The 13,346-nt window shown below is 42.5% G+C and overlaps 1 protein-coding gene across 2 annotated transcripts; it reads right to left on the bottom strand.

Moving 5' to 3' along the window:
* Positions 1 to 2,086: 2,086 nt before the first annotated feature.
* On the bottom strand, positions 2,087 to 8,032 carry LOC109899843 (arginine vasopressin-induced protein 1). 2 transcript variants are annotated; one of them, XM_031835475.1, is made up of 4 exons: positions 7,888 to 8,032; positions 5,903 to 6,074; positions 5,524 to 5,732; positions 2,087 to 5,152 (listed from the first exon to the last, which is right to left on the bottom strand). In XM_031835475.1, the coding sequence occupies exons 2-4, from the start codon at positions 6,017 to 6,019 to the stop codon at positions 4,891 to 4,893; spliced, it is 588 nt and encodes a 195-aa protein (XP_031691335.1). In that variant the 5' UTR covers positions 6,020 to 6,074; positions 7,888 to 8,032; the 3' UTR covers positions 2,087 to 4,890. The 2 variants fall into 2 exon arrangements, with proteins under 2 accessions (XP_031691335.1, XP_020351019.1); XM_020495430.2 differs by having other exon boundaries at positions 7,776 to 7,998.
* Positions 8,033 to 13,346: the final 5,314 nt, after the last annotated feature.

Genomic DNA, 13,346 nt, shown 5'->3' on the forward strand with positions numbered 1-13,346 from the left:
CTCCTGAGTGGCGCAGTGGTCTAAGGCACTGCATCGCAGTGCTAGCTGTGCCACTAGAGATTCTGTGTTCGAGTCCAGAGCCTGTCGCAGCCGGCCATGACCGGGAGACGCATGGGGCGGCGCACAATTGGCCCAGTGTCATTAGGGTTAGGGGAGGACTTGTCTTTGTCCCATCGCGCACTAGCGACTTTTGTGGCAGGCCAGGCGCAGTGCACGCTGACACGGTCGCCAGGTGTATGGTGTTTCCTCCGACAGATTGGTGCGGCTGGCTTCCGAGTTAAGTGGGCATTGTGTCAAGAAGCAGTGCGGCTTGGTTGTGTTTTGGAGGATGCAGGGCTCTCGACTTTCGCCTCTCCCGAGTCCTTACGGGAGTTGCAGCGATGAGACAAGAAAGACTAACTTCCAATTGGATACCACGAAATTGGGGATAAGAAATATATATTTTTTACTTCTAGTTGGAAGCATTTGTGGATAACCTTACATGGGAGATATTAGATAAATGTACAAATGCAAATCTGCTCATCATTTCAAGGCATTATGACATTAAGGTGGCATCTGGCGATCCAAAAGCAGTAGTCAGAGTTGATCGGTACTGCTTTGGTGGAGGTGCAAATCCTTCCAGAGAGGGAGGTTGATGAAAAGGGGAGTCCTGCAGACGTGTAATTGCGAGAGTTAAAACAACAGAAATTTCAGCTTGAGCACACTCCAGCCTATTATGTGTTTGAATGGGACTGGTGTATCTCGTAAACAAGATTTGGAATCAGACGTGAATTAACCCTTTGTTTCAGATGGGTTCGAGTCTCTGTGGAGAAGCAATGGTGTTAAGCAGCCAGTGAAGATGCTGCGAGTCACTGGGGCAGCCCAGTCCTTCATTTGAGGGTGTTTTGCATTTGTCTGACACTTAAACAAATGGTTACTGTGTGTTGGTACAAGACGTGGAGATGGGTTGTATGGAAGTTTCCTCTGGGGGAAGCTATGGCTTGTTGGATTAGTGTCGCTGCCACGGCTTTACCAACTGATTGCTCACTCTCTTCCAGTTGCGTGGGTATATGTTGATGTATCGATTTTAGAGGCTTGATTTAAACTTTGTCTGGTTTCTACATATAACATTATTGTCAATACAAAACTGAGCGACTCACTCCATGCGTCCACACATGCACCTACCTGATATCTTACACTTTCTCATGTTCTTAATTCTGTGTGTGTTTTAAGTATCTGTATATACAGTATATTAATAGTACTACTTATTTTGATTACTGAATTGTTGGGAAAGAGCAAGCAAGTAAGGAATTTCACTGTACTTGTGCACATGACAACTTTAGATCTGATGTGATTGATAAAGACCAATTAGTGGAAAAAACAGAATTAGGGTGCATGTCTAAACACAGCCTATTTGACAGAATCATATCTGTATATCATACATTTGTCTGAAAGTTCTGTGTGTATAGTCATAGTAGCTCTCCAGGATAATGGCATATTTGGGGGGGGGGGGGTTGGCTGGCTAAGGATAGATCTAGAATTCAGGATAGCCTGGTTGTTTCTGGACGAAGCCTCACTGCAGAGCCCAATGACTTCAGATCTGAAAGGTCTGGATATGTTTAAGGAGTGTAGTAGTTGAACTTTCATCAAATTGTCTACACGCTACAGTAATGGAAACATTGAAGAGTTAGGGAGCGAATTGGAACAGATGGGTAGTCTCTTGTATGGTTATACCATGCATGTTGGGAGATGCAGTCAGGTGATCAAGGGTTGCTGTTGGTGATGACTTGCGCAACTGTGTCAGAGGTTAGCAAAGGATCACTGCAGTCATGTGACAAGGGTGTTGTGATTTATCCCATTGGTCAGCAGTACCTCCCGTTCACATGTCAAAAGATAAGTATGATGACCTGGTAACCCTCTAGCTATTTGTTTTCCTCTATCCCTCTCTCAATCCCTTTATCCTTCCTTTACATCATCTCTCTTATCTCACATGGATGCTAGTAAAGGTCAGACAAATTCAGAACACTAACCAAATACAGCAACACAAAATTACAACATACAAACTCTGTTCTACTATTGGTTCATAAACAATCCGCAAAGACAACAATATTTATCAACACCTTTAATCAAACTATGCAATCACATCTTTGATATACACACACAGTTGAATTCAGAAGTTTACATACACTTAAGTTGGAGACATTAAAACTTGTTTTTCAACCATGCCACACATTACTTGTTAACAAACTATAGCTTTGGCAAGTCAGTTAGGACATTACTTTGTGCATGACAAACAATTGTTTGGAAAATTACTTAAAGACCAATTATTTCACTTAATCACAATTCCAGTGGGTCAAAAAAGTTTTACACTAAATGAACTGTGCCTTTAAAACAGCTTGGAAAATTATGTAAATGGCTTTAGAAGCTTCTGATAATTGACTAGCCAATTGGCAATTTGAGTCAATTGAAGGTACCTGTGGATGTATTTCAAGGCCTACCTTCAAACTCAGTGCCACTTTGCTTGACATCATGGGGGGGGGGGAAAATCAAAAGAAAATCAGCCAAGACCTCAGTAAAAAAAATGGTGGACCTCCACAAGTTTGGTTCATCCTTGGGAGAAATTTCCAAATGCCTGAACATACCACGTTCATCTGTACAAACAATGGTACGCAAGTACAAACACCATGGGACCACGCAGCAGTCATACCGCTCAGGAAGGAGACACGTTCCATCTCCTAGAGATGGTGAGTTGCGAAAAGTGCAAATCAATCCCAGAACAGCAAAGGACCTTGTGAAGATGCTGGAGGAAACAGGTACAAAAGTATATATCCACAGAAAAACAAGTCACGAATGGGTCTTCCAAATGGACAATCACCCCAAGCATACTTCCAAAGTTATGGCAAAATGGCTTAAGGACAACAAAGTCAAGGTATTAGAGTGGCCATCACAAAGCTAGAACACTTGTGGGTAGAACTGAAAAAGTGTGTGCGAACAAGGAGGCATACCAACCTGACTCGGTTACACCAGCTGTGTCAGGAGGAATGGGCCAAAATTCCCCCAACTTATCATGGGAAGCTTGTGCAAGGCTACCCGAAACGTTTGACCCAAGTGAAACAATTTAAAGGCAATGCTACCAAACACTAATTGAGTATATGTAAACTTCTGACCCACTGGGAACGTGAAAGAAATAAAAGATGAAAAATCCCTGTACTATTGTTCTGACATTTCACAATCTTAATGTGGTGATCCTAACTGATCTAAGACAGGGAATGTTTACTAGGATTAAATGTCAGGAATTTTGAAAAACTGAGTTAAAAATGTATTTGGCTAAGGTGTATGTAAACTTCACCTGTAGAAATATAGATTTAAAAATAATTTAAATCAATGAATGTGGAAGACCATATACTGTAGTGTCAAATTAAAGGCAACATTAACATATTGAAGTGATACATTTATTTTTTGGTTTCTCTTTCCTTGTACATTGACCAGGTATGAGTTGGGCCATGAGTTTGTCACCTGACCAAGAAAATGTGTCCTAGTTATAGGCTACATCTAGGGCCCAGCGTTTTACCCTAGTTTGCCAACCTTGTCTAGCATGAGAACCATTTATAAAAAATAAATTTAAAAAAAGGTTACCAGCTACTCATTTTTATCAAGCTTTCGAATAGGAAACTTCTCATCTCCCCTGAAACTCTTCCTCTGGTCCTTAGTGTACAAGAGAAAGTAGTGCAGTGTTCTGTCAATATATCTGGTAAAAGAATGGTTAATAAAACAACTAAGGGGTGGGGGTCCAAAAACAAATCCCCCCCCCCAAAAAAAATTTTTTATGTTTTATTTTTCCTGTTTTGAATTTCTCACAATTAAATTGTTTTAGAGAAACATCAAAATTGGATGTTCTGAGTCCATGTCAATGCTTAAATCACATCAGAATAGCATTAATTTTTGGTCTGGAAGGAAACTAACAAATTGATTTGAGTGTAATTGCCCTTTAATTGTGCATCTGGCCCTTTAACCTCTGAGATCGGTGTCCTTATACCGGGACGGTTGTTGCTAACGTGCGCTAATCTGACTAGAATGACGTAAGTAACATCCAACTTTCAGCACAGCACTTGGTTGATACATTCACCTCTGAAGGTAAATAATGTATTTACATTCAGTCATTTTGCTCTGGTTTGTCATCCTGAGGGTCCAAGAGATAAAATGTAGCATAGTTTTGTTTGATAAAATCAATTTCTATATTCAAATGTAGGAACTGGGTTCTAAAGTTTGAACCCCTGCGGTTTCTGATTTTACACATTGAAAAGGAAATAACGATACCAGCAGACACTTGTCCCTGTATGGAATGAGTTCCGCAACCCTGGTCGAAATGTTGACTTCTTCAAAATATCTCCTTTCCAGTTGACATCAACTTATTTTCCTTTCTTTTTAGGATGCACCTTGGCACATTTGTCTAATTTGGAGAATCAAATTACCAAAATACTTAATTCAAAAACAAGTCCAGGTGGAATTGAGCTCTCCCGAAGTGCTCTGCTATATCCCACACAGTCGAAACCTCTTTCCTTAATCCTTTGTATGAATCCAAGGTCTAATATGTGATGCTCTTAAGAGACGAGACAAACAGATAAGCCAGTTCCTGAGAGAGAATGAAATGTTAGAATGTCATATCAAAGTGTTCCCCCATCTTGTAGATCCAGTTTGTACTTCATTCATCTGATCTTGGTTGGACAGAGGTAAAAATATATAGTATCTTTGACCTTGTCACTCTCTGAACTAGGGTTGGTCATTACTCCACGTAGAAGTTGTCCCCAACCACAGATCTAGGATCAGTTTACCATCACCTAATACACACATGAATGATTAGTGGGGGAAGGGATCTAGGGGCAACAAAGTCATCCTAGTCCTCTGTGTCCTTCAGTGGAGGATGCGGTGGAGGTACCTCTCCGGGTCGCTCTCCCCTCCTTTCTTCAGTAGAGCTCCTGGTCTGGCTGGTCTCTCAGAGGCCCCTGCAGGCCCTTGGCCCTCAGTTAGGTCCTCTCTGACGCCTGTAGCGCCTCTGGGGTCCTTATGAGTCAGTGGCTGTGTATCTGGGCTGCTGTGTTTTGCTCTTGCCTCAGTCTTGCTGTCTGATGACTGCTCTTTGCTCTGCTGGCTACTCTCTGAACTCTTACCAATCCTGTAGAAACAATCCACAAAGTTCAGGGAGTTATTGTGCTCTGTGAGGACTTGGAAAAAGTTGAATGTTATGAAGGATTCAAATCAGACATTTTAATCTCTAGATTTTGTGTGAGACATTTTTATCTCTTGATTGTGATTGAATAGTGTGTGTGCAATTGTATGTGGAGAATGGGAAGGCATTGAGAGCATTCGGTGTGTGTGTGTGAGACAGTCACCCACCTCCGATGCTTGAACACCCATAACCAGCATGGTCCTAGTGTCTCTCCCCTCAACTTACCAGTGTGTGTAAATATGAATTATTATTATATATTTATATCAAATTATTATTATTTTTAAATCATAACGGCATATTACATAATGCCAACCCACCTCAGATGATTAAACGCCCGGAGCCAGCGCGACCCCAGTGTGCCTCGCCCCTCCACCCTGAGTCCTCTCCGTCGGCCCCTCGCCCTCAGTCCTATCAGGGCCTGGGCCAGCTCAGCCTCATCCCCGTGGCCCCACACCAGCTCAGCCCTCTGCTCTGCATCCTGGTCCCCAGCTGCCGTGAACAGCCTCTGCAGCTGACGCAGGTTCACCTTGGGGGGGGGTTGTGCATTAAGACCTTTATACAGCCAGAAGATTGAATGATTCCCAATTGTTGTTCCTTACCCTAACTTCGCCCCATTAATCCAAACCCTTGACATTTGTTAATCACTATGCCTAACCTATACCTCTGAATCTGCTTCCTAAATAATACCAAACTCACTCCGCCAAAGATGTTCCCTGAGCCAGCCTTCCTACTCCTCCGCTCAGCGAGACGCCACAGTGTGGAGGGCCCTGCCACCGTGGAGGAGAGAGACGGAGAGGCTGCCTCCGCATCCATCCTCCCCAAGTGAGAGGCTGCAAGGGCGGTAGGCGATGCCGTGAGATGGGCCTTCCTGTGGAGGATAGGAAAGGTTAGGGATAAGTGCTAGATCTCACTTGTTGCAATTGTATGTCAGGTCAGTCTTTATATGGGCAACGTGACCTTACTCAGAGGAATGATTGTGCTAGTTACAGACTTGGGATGGTGTGACTGAAGCATGTCCTGGCCAAGGGAAACTCCAGGTTCTTATTTTATCCTGGCCAGGTTATGGTTTAGGAAAAACTCCTGGCCTTGTGTGAGGGCACACTGTAGGATGCAAGGCAAGCTCCTGCCAGTCTCTACCGTTCCTTGATTATTTAATCCTGCTTGACGGCGCAGAGGGGAACTTAATCGGCCTTGCTTGAAAGCCCATTACACTGCAGATGGTAATAATCAATCTAGCTATACAGTAACTCTGGTAAGAACCAGTCCACCTAGTAACTAAGTCTGCTTGGTCACATGAGGAACTGTAATGGTATTAGCGGAGTAGCTACCTGGCTGTGTCACTAGATCAACTGTACTGGAGGAAATAAGGGCTCTGCTCCAATAGTCACACTAGAATTCCACTTGGAATGCATACACAATACATTTCCCAATTTTAAGTTCTCACTCAGAAAGACACTAAAATATTATGCACCGAAGATGACTCACATCAATAATGTAATTGAAAGGCCTTTGACTTAAGTAATTGCATAAAAAAAAAATAGAGATAAAGAATGTAGCAAATGCACATAGGCCATGCACATCATTCAACCCTATGTGCATCACAGCAGGTGGGTTGACGCTAGCCTCTTAAAACCCCAGAGTGAAATACTTACTCTGGTCTCTAACATGTAGGCTCAGTATTCCTGAACAGTCCCATTACAAGTCAGAATGTTGAACAAACGCAATGTAAAGTTCTCAGACGATTTAGCCTCTTTGTTGGAGGTAATCTGTGACAAAACACGCACAGGGAAGCTTTATCAACCCGACCTTTTAACACATGACAAACACTTGCACAATATGGGTGAGCCTAACCGAACCAGACAGAATGTTGTCACACTCAATCAGCTGGCAAATTTCACAAACACTTCCAGTTGAATATGAGGAAACATGCTTCAGTCCACTACAATGTGTTAGGAGATTGAAAATAAGAGGGACTGAACCTACTTGCGCTGCAACCAGTCAGGTAAACAACACTTATCTCCACCTCCTACCATCAAAAGGACAAACAATCTGTAGTTTGTGTAAATATAATTTTAGTCAACATTCTGGCTTGTATAGCCTTCTTTTGGGCAGATGTCTTTCAGATTGAATATCCATGGGGTAAACCTTCAATGAACAAAAAAGCAAATACAAAAACAGAAATATACAAGAGTACATAAACCTAAGACTGTCGAGATAACTGACATTTCAAATGTATGGGGTTAACGTTTGTTACAATTTCTACCCCATGGAACGGTATTTTTAGGCAAAGCAGACACACGCACTTTTCGTTGGCATGCAGATGTGACATTCAAAGCCAATTAGCCTATCCAGTGAGGCAATAAGAGCCGACAATAAATATTTATATTTTGTTAGTTGGCGTCAAAAGAAACATATTTGGACTTATTTTCTGTAAAAAAAAGAAAAAAAGTACAAGGTCAGAGCTACGGTGCATCCTAACAAATTAATTAGAATATTAGTACTCTACACAATATAGGTCAAGTCTCATGCATGAAAGCCGAATAAAAGACTAGCCTAATCACGTTCTTACCCGGCGGCCAAGATGATAGCGACTTTCGTTCTGATGCTTTTCCCAAGAGAAATTCCTCTAAATCCTTTTGTGCTATGCTACGGTTATTTCGTCAATATGGCTAACAAAATACCTTTGATTTATATGTTGCTCTATCCACTCGTCGTTGATGTGGAGTAGTAGTTTGGGGTCTATACACCAATGAAAGCGGATATGGTAATTAATCCCACTTTATAGGGCCACTGGAATGTTTTCTCGAGCAATCAGAAGGTTTGTGTGCGGGTCGAGGTGTGAAGCCCCGCCCCTTGGCCGCGTAGTTAATCCATTGACGTCAATGTTCCTGGCATGAGGCTGTGTGTGAAACACTGAGGTATCAGAGACGATTCATGATTATAGGAGCGCCAAAAAGTCTCCCCCAGACTGTGTGTGTGTGCGTGCGTGCGTGTATACAACATCTCCATGTGCACACTAACTTCACAAGTCACAGGGGGTTGCAAGAGTTGAATCTACTCATGACATGAAGGTATAACTGCATCATGGGACTTGACATCATGCTAACAATAAAGGCTAGGTTTACACAGGCAGCCCAATTCTGATATTTTTCCCACTAATTCGTCTTTTGACCAATCACATCAGATCTTTTCACATCAGCTCTTTTTCAGAGCTGATCTTATTGGTTACAAGACCCACGTGAACCCATCACTAGGTTGCCATTATTCATTAGACATAAATCTTTTTCCTATGTATTTTATTTTCATAACAATTGCAGAAGAAATATCCCAAAGTAGCCATACAACAAATTATCATGCTCATCTCTCATTTATTTGGACCTAGTAGCCTAGTAAATAGATAGGCTATATGTATTTAAAGTAAAAAAAAAAATCATAGGCAGTGCGGTTTATAATACAGGTATTCAGTCGAATTTAACAATATTTTACATTGAAGTAGGCCTTAGCAAGCTACTGTAAGTACTGCAATTGCTTTTTCCCCCCATCTGCCTTAGACAATTATTTCAGAATTCGCAGGCAGTCCATCTTATTTAGATTGGTTGAAAAGTTGATGCAAAACATTGTTGAATTCACTGCTGACAGGTCCACAGTTTACCATTGTTTTTTCTTTCAGAAACTGACAGTCCTTTTCCAGATAAATAATGAATTACTGCTAAAGATTAAAACATCCTGCCAATCAAGGTTATTATTGTTTATTTCTATTCGTTTTTAGATGTAAACATTTTTTTGAGTTAAGTTTCACTTCATTTTCAGACTTGATTTACTAGTTTCCTTTTAGTTTTAGGTTTATAAAAACATTTGTATCTCATTTTTATATAATTTAGTATCAGTTTTAGTTTTAGGGACAGAAAGTAGCCTTTCCATGGGGGGCTAGGAGTCATTTGTGTTGTTGGCCTGTAGTTATTTTTTTTGCGGATGTCACTTCTTGTCACTGGGGGGCAGTAATACATAAGGTGACTTGGAGAGACATAACATCTATGTATCAGTGGAGCCTCAGAGGAGGAAGGGGAGAATTATTCTCCTCAGTGAATTTCACAAAACAATCTAATATTGTAACATTAAAAAAGTTATCCTTTGTAGGTAAAACTGTACTAAATATATTAATGTCACCAAATAATTGATTAAATCACACTGTTTTGCAATGAAGGTAGCCTCAACAGCACTCTGTAGGGTAACGCCATGGTGTAGCCTGAGGACAGCTAGTTTCCATCCTCATATGGGTATATTGACTTCAATACAAAAACTAGGAGGATCATGGTTCTCACCCCCTTCCATAGACTTCCCTAGTAATTATGACAACTTCCTGGAGACATCCTCCAACCTATCAGAGCTCTTTCAGCATGTTATGCACCCAATCAAAGGATCAGAGAATTAATCTAGTACTGAAAGCATAAGCTACAGCTAGATAACACTGTAGTGCATACAATGTGGTGAGTAGTTGACTCAAAGAGAGAGAAAGCCAATAGTTTAACAATTTTGAACAAATACATTTCTTTAAAAATGAAGGAGATGAGAGAGCTAGCTATATTTTGTTGTATTTCTTTCACTTTCACTTAGCTAGTGAATGCAGCTAGTTCAGCTTACTCACACACCTGGTTCAAACAGAGAGGGATGCTACTGTATGTTAGCTAGCTGGCTATGCCTATCCAACACTGGAACTCTTCCAAGTCAAGGTAAGCTTTTGGTTTTATACATTTATTGCCACCGGGGTCCATCGGTGCAACTGCTAAACTGTAGAGGGTTTACTAACCCAAACAATTCGAGCTTCTACTTTTAAAAATCCACCTTTCCAGAAACAAGTCTCTCACCGTTGCCGCTTGCTAGAGACCACTCTCTGCCCCCAGCTGTGCCCTGGACACCATATGTGAACTGATTGCCCCCCATCTATCTTCAGAGCTAGTGTTGCTAGGTGACCTAAACTGGGACATGCTTAACACCCTGGTCATCCTGCAATCTAAGCTTGAGGCCCTCAATCTCTCACAAATGATCAATGAACCCACCAGGTACAACCCCAAATCCGTAAACACGGGCACCCTCATAGATATCATCCTCAGCAACTTGCCCTCCAAATATACCTCTGCTGATAGAGTTCAGTGTGTCAAATCGGAGGGCCTGTTGTCCGGACCTCTGGCAGTCTCTATGGGGGTGCCACAGGGTTCAATTCTCGGGCCGACTCTCTTCTCTGTATACATCAATCAAATCAAATCAAATTTATTTATATAGCCCTTCGTACATCAGCTGATATCTCAAAGTGCTGTACAGAAACCCAGCCTAAAACCCCAAACAGCAAGCAATGCAGGTGTAGAAGCACGGTGGCTAGGAAAAACTCCTAGAAAGGCCAAAACCTAGGAAGAAACCTAGAGAGGAACCAGGCTATGTGGGGTGGCCAGTCCTCTTCTGGCTGTGCCGGGTGGAGATTATAACAGAACATGGCCAAGATGTTCAAATGTTCATAAATGACCAGCATGGTCGAATAATAATAAGGCAGAACAGTTGAAACTGGAGCAGCAGCACGGTCAGGTGGACTGGGGACAGCAAGGAGTCATCATGTCAGGTAGTCCTGGGGCATGGTCCTAGGGCTCAGGTCCTCCGAGAGAGAGAAAGAAAGAGAGAATTAGAGAGAGCATATGTGGGGTGGCCAGTCCTCTTCTGGCTGTGCCGGGTGGAGATTATAACAGAACATGGCCAAGATGTTCAAATGTTCATAAATGACCAGCATGGTCGAATAATAATAAGGCAGAACAGTTGAAACTTGAGCAGCAGCACGGCCAGGTGGACTGGGGACAGCAAGGAGTCATCATGTCAGGTAGTCCTGGGGCATGGTCCTGGGGCAATGATGTCGCTCTCGCTGCTGGTGATTCTCTGATCCACCTCTACCAAGACTACCATGCTGTATACTTCTGGCCCTTCTTTGGACACTGTGTTAACTAACCTCCAGACGAGCTTCAATGCCATTATAACTCTCCTTCCGTGGTCTCCAACTGCTCTAAAACTAAGTGCATGCTCTTCAACCGATCACTGCCCGCACCTGCCCGCCCGTCCAGCATCACTACTCTGGACGGTTCTGACTTAGAATATGTGGACAACCACAAATACCTAGGTGTCTGGCTAGAATGTAAACTCTCCTTCCAGACTCACATGAAGCATCTCCAATCCAAAATTAAATCTAGAATCGGCTTCCTATTTCGCAACAAAGCATCCTTCACTCATGCTTTCGGATGGGACGTTAAACGGGTGTCCTGACTCTCTGAGGTCATTAAAGATCCCATGGCACTTATCGTAAGAGTAGGGGTGTTAACCCCGGTGTCCTGGCTAAATTCCCAATCTGGCCCTCAAACCATCACGGTCACCTAATAATCCCCAGTTTACAGTTGGCTCATTAATCCCCCTCCTCTCCCCTCTAACTATTCTCCAGGTCGTTGCTGCAAATGATAATGTCTTCTCAGTCAACTTTTTTTTTGCCTGGTCACAGACAGCTGATCATCATGATCAACATCATGCAATAGCCTAAACCCATCAATGTTACATTGAATGGAATATGAATGACAGTCATCCAATATGCTATAATAGGAATAAGACCATGGTCATTAAAAAATAATCGTCCTCCCTCTTCTTAAACTGCACCAATCGCCACTGATCTGTATCTGTGTTATGATGGCATCTGTGAGAGCATGGGCATCACCATTGAGGCCTTCCCCATCTTGAAATAGTCAATTTTCTTCGTCACAAGTAAAATTTGTGACACGGCTGTCACAACTCCAACCGGGTCTTCGGGTAATGCCAACCGGGTCATCAGGAGGGATCAGCCAATGAAACTGGAAGTCCCGCCCAGTTGACTAAATCAAAATGGCGAAAGTCCTTAATGGCGCTGCCCATGTTAACACAGCCCATGTTAAAACAGGCTTTTGGCCACTAGAGGACTCCATACAACTCCATGGCCAGGACATAGGTTTGATTAGGTTTCAATTATAAATCAATCCTAATGTGTCTTGGATTTAAAGGATATGTGCCTAAACTGGTGCAAGAAATATGGTGGAAGGAAACTATCTTTCCATGTTTAAACCAATCCAATGTTTTTTTTTACTTTAGTAGTAGGTGTAAGAAGAATCAAGTACTTTAACCTTTATCTGACAGAAAGAGAGAGGAAAAAACAACTAATTAAGTCATGGCACATTTGACATGTTATGTTTATGTAATATTTAACATTATTACTGACTAACCCCTTTAAATAGTGTTAAAAACAACAGCTGCATAAAAACAAACTGTTTCAGAGAGGTGGTCGTTGGGTTTCTCAAACCTGATGATAATTGTCCACAGACAGAGAATATTCTCTCCACAAACACTTGGGATGCAGGGGAAGAAACTAGATTCAGTGCCACAGGGCACGCACAGCTTTGGATAAACATCCATCCTTGCCTTCCAGAACTGGAGAGGTGACTCTGTAAACATACACCCCCTTTACCTCTTCCAGGTATTTCCGCAGCTTACACAGGGGCACTTAATGCCCAGCCAGGTCGACCCCCGGCTGGACAGTGACCTCAGAAACAATCTTTGTTTCGAGGAGGCTATATTTCTGAAGCACTGTATGTAGTCGAGATGCTTGCTCGGTTCACCGTACTGACATCTTCCTGGGGTCCTGCTGCTCTCTGTTGAGCAAAGTGATAGAGACACACTTGGGTCCATAAGGCAAGCTACTGCAGGGGTTGGATCGAAGTTGGCTGCCAGAGGATTCAGTATGCATGCGAAGAACAGTAAGTTCAGGAGGACCTGTGCCAACTGTTTTGCAACAATAGTGTCTGCAAGTGTGCCTCAAGGTTGAGAGGGCACGGCACCACATCAGACAGCTAGCTACTGGCTATGAGTTCGAAGTTGGTCAGTGTGGATGGCGAATGGCTCCAGCAACTTCACAAGATGTTCTAGCTTGGACCAGTCACGATCTGTGATCGCACTCAAATTTCTTCCCTATTAGCTCGTGATAGCTAGTTATGGTGATGCACAAGTTAGGCCTATTTGAAACATCAGCGTCTATTGGCAGATTCAGCTCAAAAACCCCATTAGAAAAAAATCTTGAAAACCCCATTTA

The sequence above is a fragment of the Oncorhynchus kisutch genome, linkage group LG11, assembly GCF_002021735.2.
Source record: "Oncorhynchus kisutch isolate 150728-3 linkage group LG11, Okis_V2, whole genome shotgun sequence".
In the NCBI taxonomy this organism is placed as follows: domain Eukaryota; kingdom Metazoa; phylum Chordata; class Actinopteri; order Salmoniformes; family Salmonidae; genus Oncorhynchus; species Oncorhynchus kisutch.

What these genes read in the sequence shown, in the direction of transcription:
- LOC109899843 (XM_031835475.1), bottom strand. Translation starts at nt 6,019, where the DNA reads ATGGATGCGGAGGCAGCCTCTCCGTCTCTCTCCTCCACGGTGGCAGGG. An exon ending in CAGGGAACATCTTTGGCGGA is followed by an intron (nt 5,733 to 5,902) that starts GTGAGTTTGGTA and finishes CCCCCCCCCAAG; the next exon opens with GTGAACCTGCGTCAGCTGCA. An exon ending in CGGGCGTTTAATCATCTGAG is followed by an intron (nt 5,153 to 5,523) that starts GTGGGTTGGCAT and finishes TTGTTTCTACAG; the next exon opens with GATTGGTAAGAGTTCAGAGA.